The sequence below is a fragment of the Columba livia genome, chromosome Z (assembly GCF_036013475.1).
Source record: "Columba livia isolate bColLiv1 breed racing homer chromosome Z, bColLiv1.pat.W.v2, whole genome shotgun sequence".
NCBI classification, from domain to species: Eukaryota; Metazoa; Chordata; class Aves; order Columbiformes; family Columbidae; genus Columba; species Columba livia.
Window position 1 is genome coordinate 3,098,841 of NC_088642.1, and position 23,239 is coordinate 3,122,079.

The 23,239-nt window shown below is 42.9% G+C and overlaps 2 protein-coding genes across 10 annotated transcripts in view; one reads left to right on the forward strand and one right to left on the reverse strand.

The window, feature by feature from the left end:
* Positions 1 to 3,906, reverse strand: part of KATNAL2 (katanin catalytic subunit A1 like 2) — a 32,386-nt gene extending 28,480 nt beyond the window's left edge. For 2 of the 3 annotated variants that reach the window (XM_005500414.3, XM_065046873.1), the window contains exon 1: positions 3,703 to 3,906. In XM_005500414.3, coding sequence (XP_005500471.1) covers positions 3,703 to 3,753 — 51 coding nt within the window. In that variant the 5' untranslated portion in view covers positions 3,754 to 3,906. The remainder of the gene's footprint in view (positions 1 to 3,702) is intronic. The other variant, XM_065046872.1, reaches the window with a different exon arrangement.
* Positions 3,907 to 9,930: 6,024 nt separating this feature from the next.
* Positions 9,931 to 23,239, forward strand: part of PIAS2 (protein inhibitor of activated STAT 2) — a 31,649-nt gene continuing 18,340 nt past the window's right edge. For all 7 annotated transcript variants that reach the window (XR_010469160.1, XR_010469161.1, XR_010469158.1 and 4 more), the window contains exons 1-3: positions 9,931 to 10,073; positions 19,834 to 20,308; positions 22,569 to 22,653. Coding sequence is in view for 3 of the 7 variants with exons in the window: in XM_065046889.1 (XP_064902961.1) it covers positions 10,050 to 10,073; positions 19,834 to 20,308; positions 22,569 to 22,653 (584 nt within the window). In the remaining 4 variants the exon portion in view is untranslated. The remainder of the gene's footprint in view (positions 10,074 to 19,833; positions 20,309 to 22,568; positions 22,654 to 23,239) is intronic.

Genomic DNA, 23,239 nt, shown 5'->3' on the forward strand with positions numbered 1-23,239 from the left:
CATTCAAAGCCCATCCAGTGTCACCCCTGCCATGAGCAGGGACATCTTCACCAGCTCAGGTTGCTCAGAGCCCCATCCAGCCTGGCCTTGAATTTAACCCTGTAATGTTTCATTATTATTTGACCCTATATTTCCACATGAATGTATTCAATAGAATTAAGAAAAAAGTTACAAAGTCATGGTGTGGGAAGTTTGGAAATATTAACTATATTGTCATAACACTGTGCCCTTGTGCATCCAACTGAGGCAGTTGATAAAATGAGGTCAGAGGGACCTGAGAACAGGAATTCAGGCAGGAGGCAAGTGGGTAGCTCTGCAATCACACAAGGAAACATCTTATCGTAATACACAGGCAGTGTCCCTTCCCTCTTTTTGCTTTGGGATCCCAGGACAGCTTCCACCTATGAGGTTCTTCAAGATCATGTAGCAGGACAGACAGAGTATGTGAGACGTGATGGACTTTCCCTGTTTTCTTCCACCCCACATTCCCACAGCTTTTTATAAGGCTGCTGTTCAATTACTGGCTTGCCGACAGCATTTTTTTTTTTGGGAAATACAAGCAGAGAATGGAAATGGTGACTTTTAAACAATGTATAACTTGGCTGCCATTGAATAGAATTTCCCAGCACAAAGAAAAGGCGCTGCTTCACTCTCTTCTCTCTTCCAAATTATACAAGGCTGCTGCGAACAAAAGAGTTGGTGAGGTTTCTCAAGAAGGACCACAAATAGCTTTCATAATTACAGACATACAGCAAGTTCACCGCAGAAATTAATGGCCGTCCTAGTAGTAACACTAGGAAGTATTCGAGAAGTGTTACGTTTAAAATCCAAAGGCATTTTACAATTTGGGTGTGGTGTACTGAAAACAGAGACTTGATTTATCCCCAGACTGCAAGTTACATGCCATCTTTCATTAATTAATTCTCTGATGCTAAAAGCCACTCACAGACCACTATTTTCTCCCTCTTTTAAGAGGAACATTGCTGAAGCCAGGGTTTACACTGCCCACATTTCATTAATTTGAAGTTATATGTGTTATGAATACATAAAAATGAATAGACACAAACTATGGTAAATAATTAAACAACACAATTTAAGGATGCTGAATTTACAAATTAATTAAGAATCATTAATTCCCTTTCTCATTCACATGGATTTGCAAAGTTCAACTGCAGATTACAATAACATTGCTTTTCAAGAGTAATTTAAAGAACAAAGAAAATATTTAACAATTAAAAACAGTGAAAGGCCTCACAAAACAAATTTATTTTATTATAAGACTACTCTGGGTAGTTGCAAACAGCCACAATATTATATAGCATACAGGAATTTATTTTTCCCAAAACTGGTAGAAAATAACCTCCCCTCTACAGAACAAATTAATGGAAAAATGCAACACAGACAAGGACAAAGCTGGGGAACCAGTAATTACAGTAATTATTTAGTGCTACATAGTGAAGATGTAGCAGTGTAACTTTTCGATACTGCATCAGAATACTGGAATTCAGAAAACAGAAATTAAGCTTCTAGGATCACTCCACTGAAATCAAGAAGTTTAGAGCAATCACTGACTGGCTTAAACAAAGCAGGTTCCAAACTTCTGCCCCTCTGGGGAATATGAACATGTCCTTCTACTTTGTACCCCAAATATAAAATCTGATCTTCACATCCATCCTGCCAAAAAGCTGTGGAGAAATCAGGTTACAAAGCAAACCAACATAGCTCAGGAGAAAGAGTTCTTGAGCTTCGGGTGCTATTCCCACAAATGTTTCTGCATTTAGTGGTCAAAACCATCCCTGAGGCCAGGGCCACCAAAATTCCTATTGGTGAGGTTACACATTCCGCCCCTTTTTCTCCCATCTTCCTTCTGCACATTAACACTGTTTCAGTACCACACCATTCTCAGTGGCTGGGAGCTCAATCTGATTCAGAGCTCAGAGACTGTGCTGGGGGCTCCTATCCCTGGGTAAATATAAAACCTACTCATCTAGTGAGGTGGACTGTGAACTGGCTCAAGGGAAGAAGCCAGAGTCGTGGTCAATGGGGCAGAGTCCAGTTGAGACCTGTATCTAGTGCAGTGCCTCAGGGGGCAGTGCTGGGACCAGTGCTATTCAATGTATTCATCAATGATTTGGCGGAGGGAATAGAGTGACTGTCAGCAAGTTTGCTGGTGACACCAAGCTGGGAGGAGTGGTGACACGCCAGAGGCTGTGCTGCCATCAGAGACCTGGACAGGCTGGAGAGTTGGGCGGGAAAATGTAATGAAATAGAACAAGGGCAAGTGTAGAGTCTTGAATCTGGGCAGGAACAACCCCAGGTTCTAATATAAGTCGGGAAATGACCTATTAGAGAGCAGTGTAGGGGAAAGGGACCTGGGGGTCCTGGGGACAGCAGGGTGACCATGAGCCAGCACTGGGCCCTTGTGGCCAGGAAGCCAATGGTACCTGGGGTGGGTTAGAAGGGGGTGGTCAGTAGGTCAGAGAGGTTCTCCTGCCCCTCTGCTCTGCCCTGGGGAGACCACACCTGGAATCTTGTGTCCAGCTGTGGCCTCTCAGTTCCAGCAGGACAGGGAACTGCTGGAGAGAGTCCAGCGCAGCCACCAAGATGCTGAAGGGAGTGGAGCATCTCCCGTGTGAGGAAAGGCTGAGGGAGCTGGGGCTCTGGAGCTGGACAAGAGGACACTGAGGGGTGACCTCATTCATGTTTACAGATATGTAAAGGGTGAGTGTCAAGAGGATGGAGCCAGGCTCTTCTGGGTGACAACCAGTGATAGGACAAGGGGCAATGGGTTCAATCTGGAACACAAAAGGTTCCACTTAAATATGAGAAGAAACTTGTTCGTGGTGAGGGTGTCAGAGCCTGGCCCAGGCTGCCCAGGGGGTTGTGGAGTCTCCTTCTGTGCAGACATTCCAACCCGCCTGGACACCTTCCTGTGTAACCTCATCTGGGTGTTCCTGCTCCATGGGGGGATTGCACTGGATGAGCTTTCCAGGGCCCTTCCAACCCCTGACATTCTGGGATTCTGTGATCTAAGAGGCTGACATAATCTAAAGCTCAGTCTCAGAACCCCTCCTTAAACTGCCTTTTCGTGAGTAGCGTTATCATGTACAGTGAGGAGAGTCATTTTTGGATGCACACAGAGCATCTAACACGTTTCTGGGGAGGGATTTCAGCAGTCCTGACGCCTGTTTTATTCCATTTGAATCTGACCAGCAGGTGGAAGCAAAAGAACAGGTTAAGAAATTTAGCAAACTTCTGGGTTTCCTGGAGCTCGACTGGTCTATGGGATGGAGGCCCTGGCTGACGGGAGCTAAGAGAGGAATGAATACGGACTTCCGCTATATTTTTGCTGTTTTTGCGCCTGCCCATGACCACGCAACGGACTAGGGCTGAGGAGAGCCGCAGTCGGTGGGGTCCGTCCGCTGAGGAGAGGGCAGGACAAGGAGCCATTCCCTCCTGCCAAGGGAAGGGAAGCGAGAAGGAGGGCCTGTGGGAAGCCCCCACCCTTAAGCAGAAGTCGGACCGCCGTCCCGGCGATGAGCTCCGGGGCCTCCAGGCCCAGCGCTTCCCTTTCCCCGCAGACCCATTTCGGTCGCCATAGCAACACCCCCGGCGCCTGCGTGCCGCTATCCCGCGCATGCGCAGAACTGCCCCCCCGCAATTTCCATAGGAACAGGGACGCGCGGCCTGCCCCGTTCTTACCGCCTCCCTCGCCTGGTGGGTGGTCCTCAGCGTTTCGCAGGACAGCTCCATCGGGGCGGGCGGCGGGCCCGGCCACCGACTGGCACAACCCGCGGGGGAAGGTCACAGCGAGGTCCCGGCAGCGCTTGGCCCCGCAGCCCGCGAAAGCCAGCGGGGGCCGTGAAGGATAGCCCCGCCCCACCTTCCTCACGTAGCCAATTGAGACGCCGAAGGGTGAAAGATTGCTCAAAGAACTGCCCAATCATAAGTGAAATCGGAGGTGGCCGTTAAAAGACGGGCCAATAACGCTGGGGAAGAAGGCGGGGCTGGCAGTAAGGCCGGCCAATCGCCTCTAGGCTCACCTGAGTGGGGGAGCACAGCGGTTTGGCGGGCTGTGGGGGGAGTGACGGGATGCTGAGCTGAGGGACCCGTCTAGGCGGACCGAACCAGCCCAGCCCAGCCTAGCCTAGCGCAGCCCACTGTAGAACGTGTCCAGCTCACCTCACAGGCGAGGTGTGCCCGGGGAGAAGCAGAGTGGGATCTGTTTGTTGCGTCAAGGATGGCGGTGGGCCTTAAGATGGAGGTTGTCAGTGTACTGGTGCTGAGGGAACGCAGGGCTGTGAGAAGGGCCCTCTTCTGAGCACCTGAAAGCCCTTGTTGAAGTCACAGAATCCCAGGCTGGTTGGGGTTGGAAGGGACCTCTGTAGATCATCCAGTCCAACCCACCTGCTCAAGCAGGGTCACCAGAGCAGGTCACACAGGAAGGTGTCCAGGCGGGTTGGAATGTCTCAGAGAAGGAGACTCCACAACCTCTCTGGGCAGCCTGGTCCAGGCTCTGGCACCTCAAAGGAAAGAAGTTTCTCCTCATATTCAGATGGAACCTCCTGTGCTTCAGTCTGTGCCCGCTGCCCCTCACCCTGTCATTGGGCACCACTGAACAGAGTCTGGTCCATCCTCTTGACACCCACCCTGGAGATATTTATAAACATTGATAAGATACCTCTCAGCTTCTCTTCTCCAGCTGAACAGCCCCAGCTCTCTCAGTGTCTCCTCATCAGAAAGATGCTCCAGACCCCTCAGCATCTTTGTGTCCCTCTCTCCAGTAATTCCTTGTGCTTCTTAAACTGGGGAGCCCAGAACTGGACACAGAACTGCAGATGTGGCCTCACCAGGGCAGAGCAGAGGGGGAGGAACAACCTCCCTCCACCTGCTGGTCACACTTGTCCTAATGCACCCCAGGGACCATTTGCCTTCTTGGCCACAAGGGCAACATGGTCACCCTGTTGTCCTTCTCTGCAGAGCCGCTTTCCAGCGGGTCAGTCCCAACCTATACTGGTGCCTGGGGTTGTTCCTCCCCAGGTGCAGGACCCTACACTTGCCCTTGTTGAACTTCATCAGGTTCTTCTCTGTCCAGCCCTCCAGCCTGTCCAGGTCTTGCTGGCTGGCAGCACAGCCTCTGGTGTGTCAGCCTGTACTTCCAGTTTGGTATCATCAGCAAAGCTGCTGCGGGTGCACCTGGTCTCTTCATCCAGATCAGTGCAGCTTTCTGGGTTCAGGATGTGAATTACTTTTGGGGTGATCTGTGCCTGCTGGTAACTGTCCTCAGCTGCAGGAGAACATTAAAAAAATCCCTGAAAATACACGGAAGGGAGATTAGAGTCTGCAAAATGCTTGTTCGTTGATGGCCAAGAACAGTGCATGAAGGAGGACAGGAGAGGTCAGAGGTGTGAAGAATAATCCTTTGGAAACACCCACGGTACATGAGAGCTTCCCCCCACCATGTCCTGCTCATTGTGGACCAGCAGCTACTCAGCTGTTCCACCAGCTGTTCTTAAACAGGATAACTACTAGATTCTTCACACCATGCTATGCCTGCTTAGCATCCCCAAACACACGTTCTGCAGATGTCCAGACCTTCTTCCAAATGCTGTCTCCTCAGTATAACCTTTTGGTGCAACCCTGTTCCTACTCAAGAATGTTTCTGCAGCCATTTTCTTAAATCTTTCCAGTCCAGTATATAGCAACACAAGGTTTCTCTTCCTTCAAGCTCTCTTCACTAAGTATCTCCAACTGCACATACCTCTTCTAACCCTTCGCACTCCCAATATGTCAAGGTTATCCTATGCAAAAACAGGACTTCAGCATATGTTAACTGCTCAGTTAGTTGCACTGCAAATTGAATGTAGTTTCATCCTGTTAAGCATGTGATTGAATACATATATTTTTAATTAAATTTGTCAATAAAACATGAAGTTTTCAAAGTGGATCAGATTAATGTTCCTGTCCTCTCCTACTAGACTATGTGGTTAATATCGTGGTGTTAATGCGGTAGTAGAGTAATGCATTCATCTTCCATTATTGGGCGCTTCTTTTTTATAGCCTGGAAAGAGAAATTCCTATAACTGAAGTTAGGATTGAACCCATGACAATTAAGTTTCCAAGATCATATAATTGCTGTTGAGAGAATAGTCTGAGTTCTGGGCTTTGCTTAACTAGAGAGCTTTCTACCATGTCTCCTAAAGAGGTAGTAGTACCTTGATGTGTGGTTTGCTGCTGTTTTGATGGACAGAAAGAGCGACTCTTTAATCCTTAGAATGCAAACTTGAGGGTAATTTCCACCATATGTTTGTGAATGAATCTTTCAAACTGTCTTTGGAGACTAACCCACTGTTACAGTCTGGGAGCCTGCGTTCAGGACTCTGAAAGCCCCAGGAAAGCTCAGGTGGTTAAATCTGCAAGGGCAGATCTCTGCAGCTGAACAGCGCTGATTGGTAGCATCAAAGTGTCACAAACAGTTCAAGAACCTAAAAAGAAACCTTGCTAGGGTACTCGTTATCTAGGCCTTACATTCAACAGATATCATTTAATAACAATAACAATGGGCAGGTAAACAACTTTATAGCTAACGTTTAAATATTTCCTTGCTGCGCTAATAACCAAAAAATAGGTGCCTCACCCTGGTATGCTACGATAGGCAAGTCAAACTAATTAACATGTATTTCATCATCAAAACTGTTTAGAAAAATAAAGAACAAATCAGATTTCTAACCTACATTTTGTCTATATTACTTTAGTTAATATGTCTTGACATAACAGATAGATTATTTCCCATCTAAGCTCTATTTTGTCAATTAGCTGCATAGAAAGTGCAGATACAAAACACCTATATGAATTATTTCTTTCCAATAAATAGATTAAGTATTCATCTGAGAGCATCTACTAGTCAAAGCCCACATTTTTAGGGGCAGCAGAGCAACTAAGGGGCCCTGCGAGCCTCCATGCATTAAGTACCATCCCTTTACATTTTTGCCATCCACTTTCTCTAGTGTTACATTAAAAAATAAATGGCTAAGGGATAGGAAAGCTGATTGAGAAGCCCCATAAACTTATTTCCTTTAAACACCGCACATATACATACAAAATCTACCTTCAATCCCATCATCTCAATCTTGTCAGTGCTTGTGATTCATATTCCAGCTGGTTAAGCAGCACAGGAGGAGTTTGTTGAGGTATTATGCTGAGGAGTGTAATTGCTGCAGTGCTGGGAACAGCTGTAGGATGCTCTGGGTTTTTGGTTTTTTTTTTAAACTCTCTTCAGTGTGTATGTGGGAAGCAGGGAGAGTTTATTTTGATGATCCAATGTCCCTATTTCAGTAGCTAACAATGTGGAAAGAGTCAGGGCTTGTATGGACGTACTGTGCACAGTCCTAGGAAGATTACTGGAGAAGGTTGAAGCCCAGGTGTATTTCTTTTTTTTCCTAACAAGCCTAACTCCATTTAGGGGCAGGGTGCTTAGCATCTGCAGGCTCCCTTCTTACCTTAATTAGAGCCGATTGGGAAAAACAAACCAACAAACTAGCAACTGCTGCAGTGATAGCCTATAAGATCAGAGTATGAAATTATGTCTTGGAGAGGGGTAAGCTAATATGTTAACTCTCATTATCTTATGCATGTGAGGTGTTAAAACCACAAACTATAATCTGTTTGCTCTTATCCCAGTGGATACTGGGGGTGAGATGAATGGGAAGGTTGAAAGATGTGGTTATGGAGTGAGAGGTGAGTACACATGAGAATAAAGAGAAAAAAAAAGCTCAGTGCTGATGTGAGTTGGAACATTGATGACTTTCCCATTGTATTTGAAAGAAGAAACATGTAAGGGTGTGCTGAAAGAAGAGAGAAGGCTTTGATCTGGTGTGGGCTTTTATGATCGAAGAGATCCCAACCCACAGCTCGTCCCTTTAGCCTGGTGTTGAATTGCAAGGAAAAAGAAATGTTTGATGGGCTTGAGAGCTGAACTTGTGCAGTGGTGCGGCAGACAGCGTGATTTATTGAGCTGTGAATCCCTGGTTTTGACTGATGTCCTGGTTTTGTTAAAAAACAAGTTTCTCTTGCAGTGAATTCTGCCTGTCAGCTAAAGCCTTCATATTAACTGCATTTTCCTGGAGAACCAGACACATGTGTTGGTAAACCTAGCAATGGAATGCGAACTTATTGATAAGCATGGATGGACATCTCGCAAGAGGGACAACAAGAAACAAGTGACCAAGAAGCTGACCAACTGTGTATAACATTCCATTCACATCAATACTTCATACAAAAGTGTGAGATCACAAGGATCTTGTCCCTTTTCCTTTTCCCTTCTGCTTATGGCCGACATTAGGAGAGGACCTTGCTAGTCATCCCTGCGAACTGAGGCCTAGTGACAGACTGAATCCAGCTCCAGTTGGCTGCAGAGTCCAGTCCAGGACATTGGTTGCCGGCTCTGCAGTCGCTGAGACTTTCAAGATTGGTTTTAAATATTTTGTATTATTTTCTCTATTCTTATTAGTAGCATTAGTAAAACATTGTTAATTTTTCCAACTCTCTTCTCTCTGTCCTTTTTTCCCTCCCAATTACCTGTGGGAAGTGGGGAGAGGGAGGGGCAAAAGGGGGAATTGGGGGGTAGAGGAGGGTAACAATACGTCTGCCAGGGTTTTATTGTCACCCCGCAATCCAAACCCTCGACAACTGATAAAAGGGGTTTGAAATATAATAAAGTCCTTACGTTTAAATCTTCAAGGAAGTTGCTGTTATAAGGGCAAGCACAGAACTAGTTTATGCAGAGAAGTGCCAGCTATATGTGGTTATGGTTAAAAACTTTGGCAGAACTAAGAGTTTATCTTGGACTAGCTAACAGTAAATAAAAAGGAAAGTCTGCCTCAAAAGGCTGTTGCGGAATTACCACTAATAATTTTAAGTATTGAGTTCCTATGTGTCCAGATCCTGTCGTGATACTGAGTGACCATAGCCAGTGTGGTTGTGGGTGTCACTATCCTCTATAAAAGTTCAACTATTTGTTCCCAAAATTGTGTTGGATTCTCCCCTGGCAGAGCTTGCTGCTGATGTGGGCCATATCTTGGCCCATTAAGGAGCTCAGAGTTTGTTCTGAAATAGTTGTAGTTACCACTCTGAATCAGTCAATCATCCAAAAAATTGATTTTGGTGAATATGGCCAAATATATTTTGCATTTCAGACATTTTTTTTTGTTCCAGTGTCCCTCTCCAATTTCTCGTTTGAGTCGGTTTGGCTGCTGGCCTGTTTGCTGGCTTAGCCTTTGCATTTTCTTTTTAATTGCAATAAATCGGTTGTTTGGTTTAACGGCCCAGTTGCCAATAAAACTGAATATTGTGACTAAGTAATTATTGTGACTAGATAATGATCTCTGGCTGCTTTTGAAAATAATATTCTCAGCTGCACCGCGATGTTTATTTTTCTGTAAATGCCTCAACGTTTCCCATAGAGCAGGAAACCCATTATTGTGTTTTGAAGCTTAGTGACATTTTTAGCTTCATTTTTTATTAATAAAACATGTCACATCGCCATTATAACACAAATTATGGGGATGTTTTTGATGAGATGGATGAAACCAAGCAGGTTATAAAAACCACAGCACAAGCCCAACTTTTCAAGTGAATACACTACTAATGGCAAGACTGTGTTATTTGCTGTTCTTTTTGTGTGTGTGCACTGAAAAAAAAACTGTTTTTACATCACGATTACTCCTTCTTTTACCTTATGATTTTGTCTTATACTTTTTTTTTTTTTTTGGTCTTATACCGTTTTCTTCAAAGCAAAAACACTGCTTTAAAAAATCGCTATAAACAGACACAGGGAAATATACAGGTCCTACAATGCCCCTCACTTCTTTTTACCTCACGATTCCCCCCCCCCCCCCCCCCCCCCCCCCCCGCTTTTCCCTTTTACCTCACGATTCCCCGCCTGGAGCCGGAGGCCCCGCCCACCCGCGTCACGTGGCGGGGGCGCGCGCGCAGGTTGCGCGATGGTGGCGGCGGCGCCCGGTGACGGCGGCGGCGGCAGCGGGTAGAAAATGGCGGAGTTCGAGGAGCTACGGGTGAGGAGGGGAGAGAAGAGGAGAGGGAGGCGGCGGAGCGGGGGGAAGATGAGCGGCAAGATGTCGCCCGGCCGTTCACACGGGACGGGGGGTACGGGGTCGTGTGTGTGGAAAAGCGATGCCCCCCCACCCCCCGGCTTTTCCTCACAGGAGCCCCCGCCGCACCCCTCGGTGTTTGTGTGTGTGTGGGGGTGTGAACCGGCAGCTCCTTTCGCTCGTAACGGCCAGAAAGCACCGAGGCCTCTTTCGGAGGAAGCGGGGGGCGGCGGGATGTGCCTGAGGGGAACCGGCGCTGTCACCTGGGCGGGTGGGGCCCGCGTTGTGCTGTCGGGGGGATCCTTTTCCCTCCCAACCCCGACATTTTAAAAGCCTTTTCTGGGGGCTGGGCGCCTCGCATGGCGCCTCGGCAGGGCCCAGAGCCGCCGTGCCCTGACTGCAAACTGAAGGGAGAATGCTGAATAATTAACCAGTTGTTTTTTGTGTTGTTTTTTCTTTCTTTTCTTTTTTTTTTTTTTTTTTTGGAAATACTAATGCTTATTGACTCTTTGAAAATTCATTAACCGGGAAAACTGTGCCTGCGAAGCATGAAATCCAGTATTTTTTACAGACCTGTTTGATCATTGTTTGAATGTCTTTTATATTGCTCTTGTGGACTTTTCTGCAATAGATTTTTTCTTTTTTCGATGTGTGGGGGTGACCTTTCATATTTGAAGGTGTGTACACAAAGAGCTGACTACATTGTTTCTGTTTTTTCCTTACGTTTCTTGATCAATCTGTATCTTTGCTCAGAAGGAGTCACCATCCGTGGAGGGGTTTAAAAGGCGTTTAAATTGGGTTCTTAGGGATGTGGCTTAGTGATAGTGTTGGGTTATGTTTGGACTCGATGATCCTGAGGGTCTCTTCCAACCAAAATGATTCTTTGATTCTAACGTTGCCTTTTCTGCAGCATCCTCACCTGCAGAAGTGCCGCCGAGGGAACCCTGCAAACACTGACCCCCCCTTTCTGACCTAGGCTTTCCTACAGAGGGAATAAAAGCCGGTTAAATAGGAACCAGTGTGAGTTAGCCTTTAGTGCAGAGAAGGGTCTGTTGGCTGAACTGACTGTAGTCTGACCAACTGTGTACACATACGCAGGCACGTTGCAAGAAGAGCAAGAGGCCACGGATGCATTGCAAAGAGCAGGTTTTATTTTAGTTCCCTCTCTACTGGAGGATCTCTGCAGCCACACCTAAGCTCGCAGGCAGAGGTGACACAAGCGGGGACGCAGGCGCTGGTCAGTTCAGCCCTGCTGGAAGATCACGGGGCCTGCTGAGCTCGCCTGTATTTCAAGGCTTCAGGCAGGCGCAGCCTCCCGCTCTTTCTCACAACAAAGCAGGAATCTCAGACATAGTGATAAGGTGCTGTCGGGGGTTTAGATTGCGGGGTGACAATAAAACCCTGGCAGATGTATTGTTAACCTCCTCTCCTCCCCCACTGCTCCCTTTTGCCCCTCCCTCTCCCCACTTCCCACTCAGGACAGGTAATTGGGAGGGAAAGAAAGACAGAGAAGCGAGTTGGAAAAATTAACGATGTTTTACTAAGGCTACTAATAAGAATAGAGAAAATGATACAAAATATTTAAAACCAATCTTGAAAGTCTCAGCAACTGCAGAGCCGGCAACCAAAGTCCTGGACTGGACTCTGCAGCCAACTGGAGCTGGATTCAGTCTCTCACTAGGCCTCAGTTCACAGGGACAACTAGCAAGGTCCTCTCCTAATGTCGGCCATAAGCAGAAGGGAAAAGGAAAAGGGACAAGATCCTCGTGATCTCCCGCTTTTATATGAAGTATTGATGTGAATGGAATGTTATACACAGTTGGTCAGTTTCTTGGTCACTTGTTTTTTGTTGCCCCTCTTGCAAGATGTCCATCCATGCTTATCAATAAGTTCGCATTCCATTGCTAGGTTTACCAACACATGTGTCTGGTTCTCCGGGAAAACGCAGTTAATATGAAGCTTTAGCTGACAGGCAAATTCACTAAAAGAGAAACTTGTTTTTAACAAAACCAGGACAGGTGACTAGAGTTTCTCACAGGCCTATGTTATCTAACACAGGGGTTCTACTCATCAAGCACACAAGCTCAGTAAAACAATTAGTGTAATGTATGTGCTTTTTCTACAGACAGGTGCAAGTCACCTGAGTGTATTTACATTTAACTAACCTCCTCGCCAAATCTTCCGCTATATCCCCATACACCAACAGTGGGAAATGTGCTGCCATCTCCAGAGAATTTCCTGTGCTGAAGCTTCTTTTAGCACTTAACAGGGCTTGCGTTGAAGGAGATGGAGTGTAGCTGAGGAGCTCGGTTATAAAAACCTCACAGAAATAATTGCATTTCATTTTAGGACGACAGTGCTCTATCTCAGTCCTAGCTTTAAGAAGGGTTGGGTTAGTTTTTCCTAAGTTAAATTTGTGTTTACATGTTTTTTTGTTTAGCGTCCTGACTAATTTTCAGCCCTCTTTCTTATGTCTTTTGAAGGGTGTAGCTACGTAGGTGGCTAAACCCTCAGTGTAAAGTTTGTAGAAGAGATAACTCTTCTTTGTGTAGCTCCTCCAGGCTTGAATTGGAGCTCTGATCTGCATTTTCCAAAGCACCATAATCACTTGCCTAGATATGCATGAGTATTGGGAGACTCTGTTTGGGAGTTGGGTACCTAAATACCTTTGAAATTATATACACATCTGAGTTTCTTGCCAAAAGTAACACAGAAATATGGAGGGAAAAGGGAACTGGGTTTCAGGCCAACTACTACAGTGCCCTTTTGTCACTAAAAATAGTAGATATCAATAGTTAAAAAAAATACTAGTCTGAGAAGTGGCATTCCCATTCATCTTATTTGTAAACTGGAGTGCCTGTGAAATGGATCTATTAGCCTGGAGCTTCTCTAAGTGTTCAATTTCCAGCTGATAGTAGTTATTGATCCATTTGGGGAAAGCTCTAGATTGTTTTTTTTTTTGATATAGCAGACTGCCTCGTGTCTTCAAGTCCTTTACTGCTGTTTGGTTGTTTTTTTTTTTGAAGAGGGTATATTTGTGTCTGCTTGAATACCAGGCACTTGGCTTGCAGGTTTAGTTTTTTCTTCAGACAAACAATTCTTCCTGCTTTTGGCCAAAGAGACACCCCCTTCCAGCAACAGATTTCGTTAATTCATCTTTAGGAGTGATCTTAAGTTGCTGTTTTATAGATTAATGTATGGGATGTTTCTATGGTAGTATTGTTTGCTGCTTTCTTGTTGATTGCTGTTTCCTGTAGTATGAGATCTTTACCTGCCTTATAAAAGGCCAACAGGGTGATTTGGAGAGTTGGATTTATTTCAGTAAATTCTTAAGGACTTACTGAAGGCAGGAGGCCAGAATTCTCTCTTAAATCCTGTTGTTGAAGGAAACATGGAGGGCCAGCATTTTTATACTCTCAGGGCAAATGGTCATTTTAATATTTGTTAGTACCATCTCTGACATCCTCTGCATCTTCAGACTGAAAGTTCTGGGGACCTGTGACCAAAGGATTATAATAGAGACTGTAGTGAAAGAAAAAAAAGAAACTCAAAGGAACAGGCTGTTAGGCCATTCCTTCTGGAAATACTCAGTTTTGTTAAGGGATTCGGAAGCAGCTGTAACCATAGTCAGTACTTTTCAAGATATAAGATATAAGATATAATTTCAAGTATAAGGTTTACTATTCCAGACCTTCAGATTAACCCTTAATTAATTAACAGTGTTTGTTGAATTCTGTAGGGTACCAGTTTCTGAAGTATTAGGGAGTTGCCAAGAAGATGTGGTGAGCACAACTGTATGTTTCTTGTATATTTTGAGACACGGTTTCCAGACCTGCTGGTTACAGATGTGGTTTTAAGCACGGCTCACGCCTTTATCCATAATCCTCACTCCTGAGCAGCCCAGTGAATGTCAGAGGGGTCACACAGGTGTAGATGGACACGGAACAGGAGTCAGCAATCTGGTGTGGAGGCCAGAGATGGAATTTGAACAGCAGTTTGAACAGAATTGGCCCAGGAGTGGGGAACTACAGCTCCTTCTGAGAGCTGTCTGTGAGAAAATTATTCCGGCTCCCAACAAATTCTGATCTCACTGAAGTTTGACTTTGGTTTTCATCCCAGCAAAATCCTCCAGATAATAGGATGGGTTACATATTATTACTTGGAGAGAAGATCTCTTGGGTCCCCTAAGTTTCTCCTAGCATCCTGACTTTAAGTTGGAACCAAATAATACAGAGTGAACACTATCCTTGAAACGTTGCAGATCCTCAGTTTAGAAGACAACAGCTTCAGTCTTGCAGTTTGTATTTAATCAGGTTTTGAAGTAATGTGTTGGCTTCATCTTTATGAGAAGTAAAAGCTCTTCATAGGAGAATGAATATGCCTGTGCCAAAACTAACTTGTGTGACATTAGTGATTAGTTTCACGGCTACCAAGGAAAAAAACTTAGTGAGAAAAGATACAAGTGTGCTTATATGTTCTAAGTGGAGGGAGAAATTATAAAAAATTTACTGGAAAATCAGGGTTTATAAATGCTGAAAGTCCCGCTTTTGATTTTTGATCTTACACATCCAGTACTGAAGTGTTGCGATTTAAATGTGAAGAGCAATGTGGTTTGGATACCATATTCAAATGCAGAAACTGAAATCTCGTTCTTGTATGTATTTGATCTCCTCTTCATAGTAGATTCAGTGTCTTTTCACTCCTCTTGATTTTTCCAGTTTAAATGCACAATATTTGCCGTTTTACCAGGTGAAGCAGTGCTTGCTGCTAAATTGTTAGCTAAGAAAAAAACACAGAGCTATTGTCCTGTGTCCTCTTTGAGCTTGTTGCCAAGCACTCTGTTGTACTCTGTTTTATTTTAGCTGTGTTAATATCATTGTATTGTATATGCCAGACACTTTGGGGGTTTGATGTAGAAATCAAATTCTGCATGTTGATCTGGGATAAACTTTAAAAGATGGTCAGAATAGATATTGAAACATTCCTGTTGATGATGTAGTGATCTTTAGGTTGCAGGTAATGTTGAGTGTGTTAAATAAGATAAAAGTACATTATTATAGGTCATTAACAGTATTTTATCAAAGGTCATCTTGTATCTGTATGTAATTCCCCTGTTTTCAATAGGCACATAGTCACTTTTTAACACACTTCTAGAATAATTAACAATGATTACGCTGAGGTACAGTGACAGCAGAGAGGAAGGAGATAATGTAATTTATGGTACTGAAGTGAGGCAGCAATGAAAGGAGTCAAGCTTTGTTTTGAGCATCTTAAGTGAAAAGAACATAAGTACTTGATTTAGGATTTTCGCTGTTATATTAAGTGCATGCAGCTTCAAAGACTAGTGCACAAGTTAGGAGCCAGACTAGAGTTAGTCCTAAGAAAAATCCCCATAATAGTGACGACCTGATCGTCGTGCTGTTAGCACCAACCGTTGTGTTCTTCAGAGCTGCTCTTACTGTTTGGGATGACTTACACAGGTTTAACTTGTGACCTCCTCATTCTTTCCCAGGACTTGTGGTTTTTTATCTGCTTCCGTCAATTTCCAGAATACCTTTGTATTTAGGGTCAGCATGGAGGTCTTCAGCCATCCCAAGGCACAAGTTGCTCTCTCTTACCAATATTACACATTTCTAGCCAGTTACAAATCAGTAGGCATGCAAATTTATTGTGAAAGTTGTAGTTGCCCTAGAAGCTACAGTTATTGGTAATTGTTGTAGACATATGTCAAGAATTTAACATGCATTCTTGCTGTCTTCATATTTACATATATAAGTACAATGACTTTTAAAATTGCAGGTAGCTTTGGCAGGGAGATTGTGCACGTAGCTCTTGTTTGAGAGAAGTGTTAGGTTGCTTACTTTGCCCTTAATTTTAGCAGTGTGTCAGCATATCCTGGACTCCTTAACATCATGATCCCTGTGAAATGAATGCCATTCCAGATACACCTACAGCTTAATGCTTTAGAACAATACTTCTGCTTATGAATCACAGTTGCTATAGTTTAACAGTAAGAAACAAGAAAACCCCGTGAAACTTCTTATGACCTTCAAGTATGAATTTCAGTGGAAAAAAAGTTTCTGAAATATAGAAGTACTTGCATTATCCAGTCTGATTTCCTTCCTTAAAGGTCTGTCCAACTAGTCCCTGTATTCCTGGACAAACGGTAAAAATGAAATGGCCTTGGTCTTCTGTGTTAAAAAAGCTTTGTATTAGGTTGTGCGGCTCTAAAGAACTCCTCTGAAGAGGAAACTGATGGCATTTACATGACACAACTTGAATGTCTTAATGCAGTGATGTGAAAAGCATGTTAATAGCTAGGCTACAGTCTTCTACAGTTTTTCCGGAACCCTGAAAGAAAATAACTTGAATTATGGAATAGTTTGGGTTGGAAGGGACCTTCAAAGCTCATCTAGTCCAACGCCCAACTTGGTACAGTCTGTTAAAAGTAATATCTGTCTTCCACCGTAATTATAAATGCTCTCAAGCATAACTCATGCTTCATAAAACCTTGTTAATTACGAGTGTCCACTTTGATATGTCTGTAAATGGAGCAATAAGTGAAAACGTGTAGATCAGACTCAATGCATTTCCATGCATGTGGTGGTTGTTGCCTTAAAGAGAATGTAGAATTTCCTTTAGGGGGAAAAATGTTGCAAAAGCCGTTGTTTAATTACTACCAGTAAAACTTACTTTTGCAAGACTTCTTTCAAAGGCATATGTAAGATTTTTGTGTTGATGGACGAAACTATGTGGGTTTTTTTTGTACTCCCAACCATTTTTAATGGAGGTGACAATTTCAAATCTTGCTGACTATGGTATTGAAGCCAGCCTGTGTCTTCTAATAAAACAAAATCCATCTTGTAACAAAATGCTAGTTTGTGGAATTTCCACATAAAATGTGAGCTGTTTTGAGGCGTGATTGACTGCACATTTCACCTTGATTAACTTGCAGGAATGCACAGAAGACAGCAGGCAGGATAATAGACAGTATTTTGCAATAGATGCTGTGTAAAGGATTATTTTATTCATTTGCATTCTGATTATGGAATCCAGAATCATGCTGACGTTGCTATCAAGCTTATGCAACTATCTATGGAAGCACGTAACATGAAGTTCTTAGTAAAGCCTTGAATATCAGTATTATCTTTTACAGCTAACACAATTTCTCTTTTATGTGCCATGACTATAAAGCTGTTACAGTACTTCAAGCTACTTTTTATGAATACTGAAACACTTTTTCTTCACCCTTTTTGACTGTGTGTGTAAGGAAATGTAGCAGGGGAAGGACAGGCAGAAACGAACCTCCAGCAGCTTGCAAACTGGGTGTACTTCTGTCTTAGTCTCCTCTTTTCTTGTATCGTTTTGGTGTTCAGAGAAGTTTCTAGGGTGAAATTAGAGTGACATCTGCTGTTGGTCTCTCCTTTAACTGGCGATTATGTCTGTGGTGCATTTATCACCGGAGTTTTGGGGGAATCCCGGTTGCTTCGTGATAGCTACTTAATAGAAACCTTGCTGTACCCAAACTGGCTGTCTGAAAATATTGAATTTCAGTGTCTGCAATGGCATACTCTCATCCCCTACACAATGAGGAGGTGGGGGGTGTGATGAGAGTATGACCGTAGTATCTTTGATGGTTGTTTTGAGATGTGCAAATAATGTGTCCCTTGAAAAGGCGGGTCCTGGCTGCTTGTACAAGTTCAGTTTTCATCTGGTTCAATTCCCTGGTCTGTCTTACTGTAAAAACAATTTTCTCAACACTAAGGAGAGACTAGGGAGCAAATAGCTGGGGACACAGGAGGCATTCAGACCATTTTGGAGGTTTTTTGGTGGCTGAGTATATGGTTGTAGCATAGTTGTGTTAAAACTTCAGCTGAGCTCAGATCTGTGTTGGGATACGTGGATCTACACTCTTCAACTGCATAGTAAGGATTAGGGAAGGTAAACCCAAAACATGGCATTTTGAGTTGTATCTCTTCTGAAATCAATGCTGTATTTTGGGCTACTGTTTGAAGGCAACAATACGCTTTTGAATTGTTCTTTAAATATTTTTTATGATCCCAGATGTCTACTACTTCATGCCTTCTGTCAGGTCCTTCATATGCTGGTCCTCGAGTCTGGAGTTGGTAAGGTACAGTAGTACAGATTAAAGTCAGATGTTCTTTCATCTTTACGACTTAACCTCCTGGTTACAGTGGAAGAGTCTCAAAGAAATAGGAAGGAAATTGCCTAGAAGAATTCTGGACAGTTTTATACCTCTGAAAAGAGAGCTTTCTCGAAAAAATATGAAATTATGCACCTGTGTTAAGTTACTTGTTTGTCATAATATGGGGCAAAGATCGCTTACTCTTGCATAGTGTGTTTTTTATTTCTTGTTTAATTTATTTTTTTTTTAATGAGAATCTTTATGAACTTCAAAGTTCAATCCTCAGTCATCCACAACCGTGATAACTAAGTAAATACTATTATTTCCTTTGAAGAGATCTCTGTGTCACACAGTACCAGAACATGATACAAAAAGAACACAACAGTGACGTTCTGGCTGAATCAGTTAAGTTGGTTAAACAGTTTGTTGGAACAATATAACGTAGCTTTTTAAAAAAGTGTCTGTCTTGCTGTGCTGTCCTTTCAGGAGTGAAACCTGATGTGCCTGTCTTTGTTCACGTGTGCATTTAACACGCTGCATAAACTAAAGGCTGTTTCAGAATAAACTACATAGAACTTTAACAGTTGCCTATTTTATGTCTTAAAATGTGTTGGAAGGAAGGTGGTAATAGTGATTCATCTGACTTTTTGTTTAATGAAATGAGACAGATTTTGTGATAAAGCTTATGCTTCTGGCTGTGAATTTAAGATCACAGAATCGACTGGGTAGGAAAAGACCTCAGAGATCATCGAGTCCAACCCTTGGTCCAACTCTAGTCTGTTTACTAGATCATGGCACGAAGTGCCATGTCCAATCTCAGTTTAAAAACCTCTAGGGACGGCGAGTCCACTACCTCCCTGGGCAGCCATTCCAATGCCTGACCACTCTCTCTGTAAAGAATTTCTTTCTAATATCCAGCCTAAATTTCCCCTGGTAGAGTTTAAGCCCATGCCCCCTTGTCCTATTGCTGACTGCCTGGGAGAAGAGACCAATCCCCACCTGGCTATAACTTCCCTTCAGGTAGTTATAGAGTGTGATGAGGTCACCTCTAAGCCTCCTCTTTTCTAGACTAAAATGGCACTGCATGGGTTGCTTTCTTTTTTTTTTTTTTTAAGTGGGGAAAACAATCAGAAGTCTTTGAAATCAGTAACACCACCAAACTCAACCTTCATCCTGGACACTTTGTTTATTCTCTTTAAACTAACTATACTGTTGTGTTGGGTAAGAATATGAATCATAGAATCATTTCAGTTGGAAGAGACTCTCAGGATCGAGTCCAATAGTAACCTAATTCTGGCACTAAACCATATTCCTAAGCGCCTTTTCAACCCCTCCAGGGATGGTGACTCCACCACTGCCATGGGCAGCCTGTTTCGTATGTGAGTATCCAGGATGACAGGTGTGAAACTACAAGGTGTTTCACAAAGATGAATCCGATTTGGAATCACTATAATATTTGAAATTTGGTCCATCTTTGTGAAATACCTCATGGAGTGATGGAAACTCGGGTGCTTCACCATTCCCTGCAGAAAGAGATGCTGTTAGTTCATCTGTGCTTATCTCTCTTTTTCTCTCTAGAATATGGTATCAAGTTTTCGGGTTTCTGAACTACAAATGTTGTTGGGGTTTGCTGGCCGTAATAAAAGCGGGCGGAAACATGACCTCCTGATGAGGGCACTGCACTTAGTGAAGAGCGGCTGCAGCCCAGCAGTTCAGTTAAAAATCCGAGAACTCTATAGGTATCGGTACCCAAGGCCAATTGAAACACTTTCGGACTTATCGGCTATAAACCCTCCGGTTTTTGGTTTGGACAGTAGCTCCTCTCCTGTTGAGCCTGACCTGGCTGTTGCTGGCATTCACCCACTCCCTTCCACTTCAGTCACCCCTCAGTCTCCTTCCTCGCCTGTCAGTTCTGTGCTCCTCCAAGACACTAAGCCCCACTTTGAGATGCAGCAGCCATCTTCTCCGATTCCACCTGTTCATCCCGACGTTCAGCTGAAGAGCCTCCCTTTTTATGATGTGCTTGACGTGCTCATAAAACCTACAAGTCTAGGTAAGTGTTTAATAGCTCTGTGGGTTGTGTAATTCATGATATAGGTGTTGCTTGTGATTTCTAGACTTAATTAAATTTTTGCAGCTGGGGAAAAGTGGAAGCTCCCTTCCCTTCTCATTGCTACCTTTGCCCTCTCTGCTGCTTGTCCCCAAAAGTGCCAAGCCACACTTCAGAAAATACTGTTCTCTTCTGCTAATATTATGTGATTAAAGATCTTTGTCTTTTGAAGATTGAATAATAGAGTAGTTCAGTTGGAAGGTACCTACAAAGATTGTTTGATGGCCTGACCACCTCAGGGCTGACCAGAATTTAAAGAACAATAGTTAAGTGCATTATCCAAATGCACCTTAAGCACTGACAGGCTGGGGACATCGACCACCTCTCTAGGAAAACTGTTCCAGTGTTTGACCAGCCTCTTGGTAAAGAAATGTGTTCTAATATAGAGTTTGAGCCTCCCTTGAAGTTACTTTTGACTGAAAGATTTGGACCTGAAGTCTCAAATGGGGGGGACACAAGTAAAGGATTTCAGGGTGAGTAATTAACAAGGTGCAACAACGTAAAGAGAACAAGTTCACTGGCTTTTTAGTTTACACTTCTCTCACTGCAACAGTTCTGCAGGTTCTGGTGTCTGGTACTGAAGTAAATACTTCGTGAAACCAAGTTCGGTGTTGGTCTTAGTTTAGTGAAGATTTCTCAGCCTACTAATTATTGCCATATTGTTTTTTAAAATATACAGTGGATCTTTGTTTTCCAAATAACCTGAAATCCCAGTTTAGTGTACTCAAAATTCCTCACTCTTACACACATTTAATTATTTGGAAATACTTTGTTTTCTGTCTTGAAATTCAACCTGTCTTACTTTGCATGATAGGAAGTGTTTCTGAGCTATTTAGTAATACTGTTTAGAAATACCACAGCATTTTGTAAGCTGTTTGCATCCTCCTAAACCTTTTAGTTTCTTAACTGATAATAGTGTTTTAGGCTGTGAATTGTACCTCAGTGAGGCATATACTGATGGTTGGTCATCCTTGACTGCCTAAAGCAGCAAACTTTACTAACAAGCATTATTTACAGTGCCTGTTGTCTCTTCTGTTTGTGTTGTGACACCTTTTGTTCCTGGTCAATGATAATCTAGAGGTGGTGGTCATGTGCTAGAAATTTCTCTAGCAGCTGTTTTCCTCAATTTTGGAAACAATCATTTTTTTTTTCCTGAAAGGAAAATGCTTCCTTAGGGGTGTCACCATATTATAGTTAGAGCTGTGTTTAAATTCCTCTTTCCCTTGAAGTCTCTAGGCTAATATAAAATAAATATATAAAAAGCTGTCCATGCTCTGTGTGTGCACACGTATATGCACAATGTAGTTGTTTTGAACTGTTTGAGGAACTTGCTGAGTGTGTCTGCTCCACCTGGATTCTGTTTCATGTTTGTGACTCCTTTTGTGTCTTCGGGGCATAGCGATCATAATCTCTGAATGTCACAATGTACAAGACAGTGTAGGTCTTCCAAATTTGCCTGGTTTAGTTTATTTTTAATTTTAGTGCCATGTTTGCATTCATCCTTGCTGGTTAATTTAAACTATTGAACAAGTCCAGTCTACCTTTATTTCAGGTCAAGATTTCTAACTTCTCAAGTTAGAAGAAAGTTGAAGAGTAACATGTACATACTATGAACCCTTAATACTAAAATATTACTGCTTCCTATCACTGACAGACAAATAGGATTCTGATATGAAAGTTGTATTCTTTTGAATTCTTTTTTTTTCCAAATGCTAGCAAAGGTTAATTCACAGATGTGAAGTCTAGATGGCTTCTCTGGCATTAGGGCTTGTGCTTCTTTCCTTCCTCCCCAAATGATTAGTTACCTTTACCTTTTGCTGAATTAATTTTCCAGCTTTCCATAAATAACTTCTGGTGTGCGTTCTCTTGTTGTACCTTAAAATAGTTCTAAACGTTTTCTCTGTGGTACCCTTTTCCCCAGATATCGAGTGTTGTATTTTGTTGTGTGTGTTTTTGATTATAACATGGCTTGCCAAGCTTTTTTAGTACTGAAGTGTAATGTGATATTAAGCCATTTGAATGTAGTTGTATGAATTATTTGTTCCACTGCTTTCCTGTTGACAGTTACATGCAGTTCAAGCACAATTTGAGTATATTCAGTGGCTTGCACCTTGTTCTAGACAAAATTCAATTGCAGATCCTGTTTTAATTTATGACTTTAATCGCCACGGTTAATCCTCTTTTATGTCTCTTCTTTTTCTAGTACAGAGCAGTATTCAGAGGTTCCAAGAGAAGTTTTTTATCTTTGCTTTGTCACCTCAGCAGGTCAGAGAAATCTGTATTTCCAGGTAAGAAGAGTGTGGCATAATGTAGGTAAACTTTTGCAAAACTTCAGGATAAAGTGTGGACTTTTTGGTTCATTTTATGCGTTGCATAAACAGATGTGGGGTGATAATCCTCAGCAAAATTATGCTGAATTTCTGTTTTTCTTCAGAAACTACTATGCACAGAAATTATGTGCAGTTAAGGTAAATTCTACACCACTAAAGAGTTAACAATTACTCAGTTCTGAATAATTGTGGCTGTTTAGAGAGGTGGTAAGCTTTTCTTTCCCCTGTGTGTTTCCTGGCTGCAGGAATGGAAGGCTGCTTTTATTTTTTGTCTCAGCGTTCATGTTGTTGCAAGACCTATAGTGGAAGCCAAGAGAATTCATCGGGATTTTCCTCTCTGGCAACATCATACCTTGTTGATACTATAAACTCTTGAGTATGATGATCTTAGTCCTGCTTAAGTAGCTAAACAGAAGTGTTGCTCATAAGACTTGTTCATAGCTCAATAAAAGAAAAACAAGAGCAAAGTTTAGTGATGTTGGGGCATATATGTCAGTACTTTCTGATTGTGACTGGAATATGAAATCTGCTAAGTGAGTTTTTA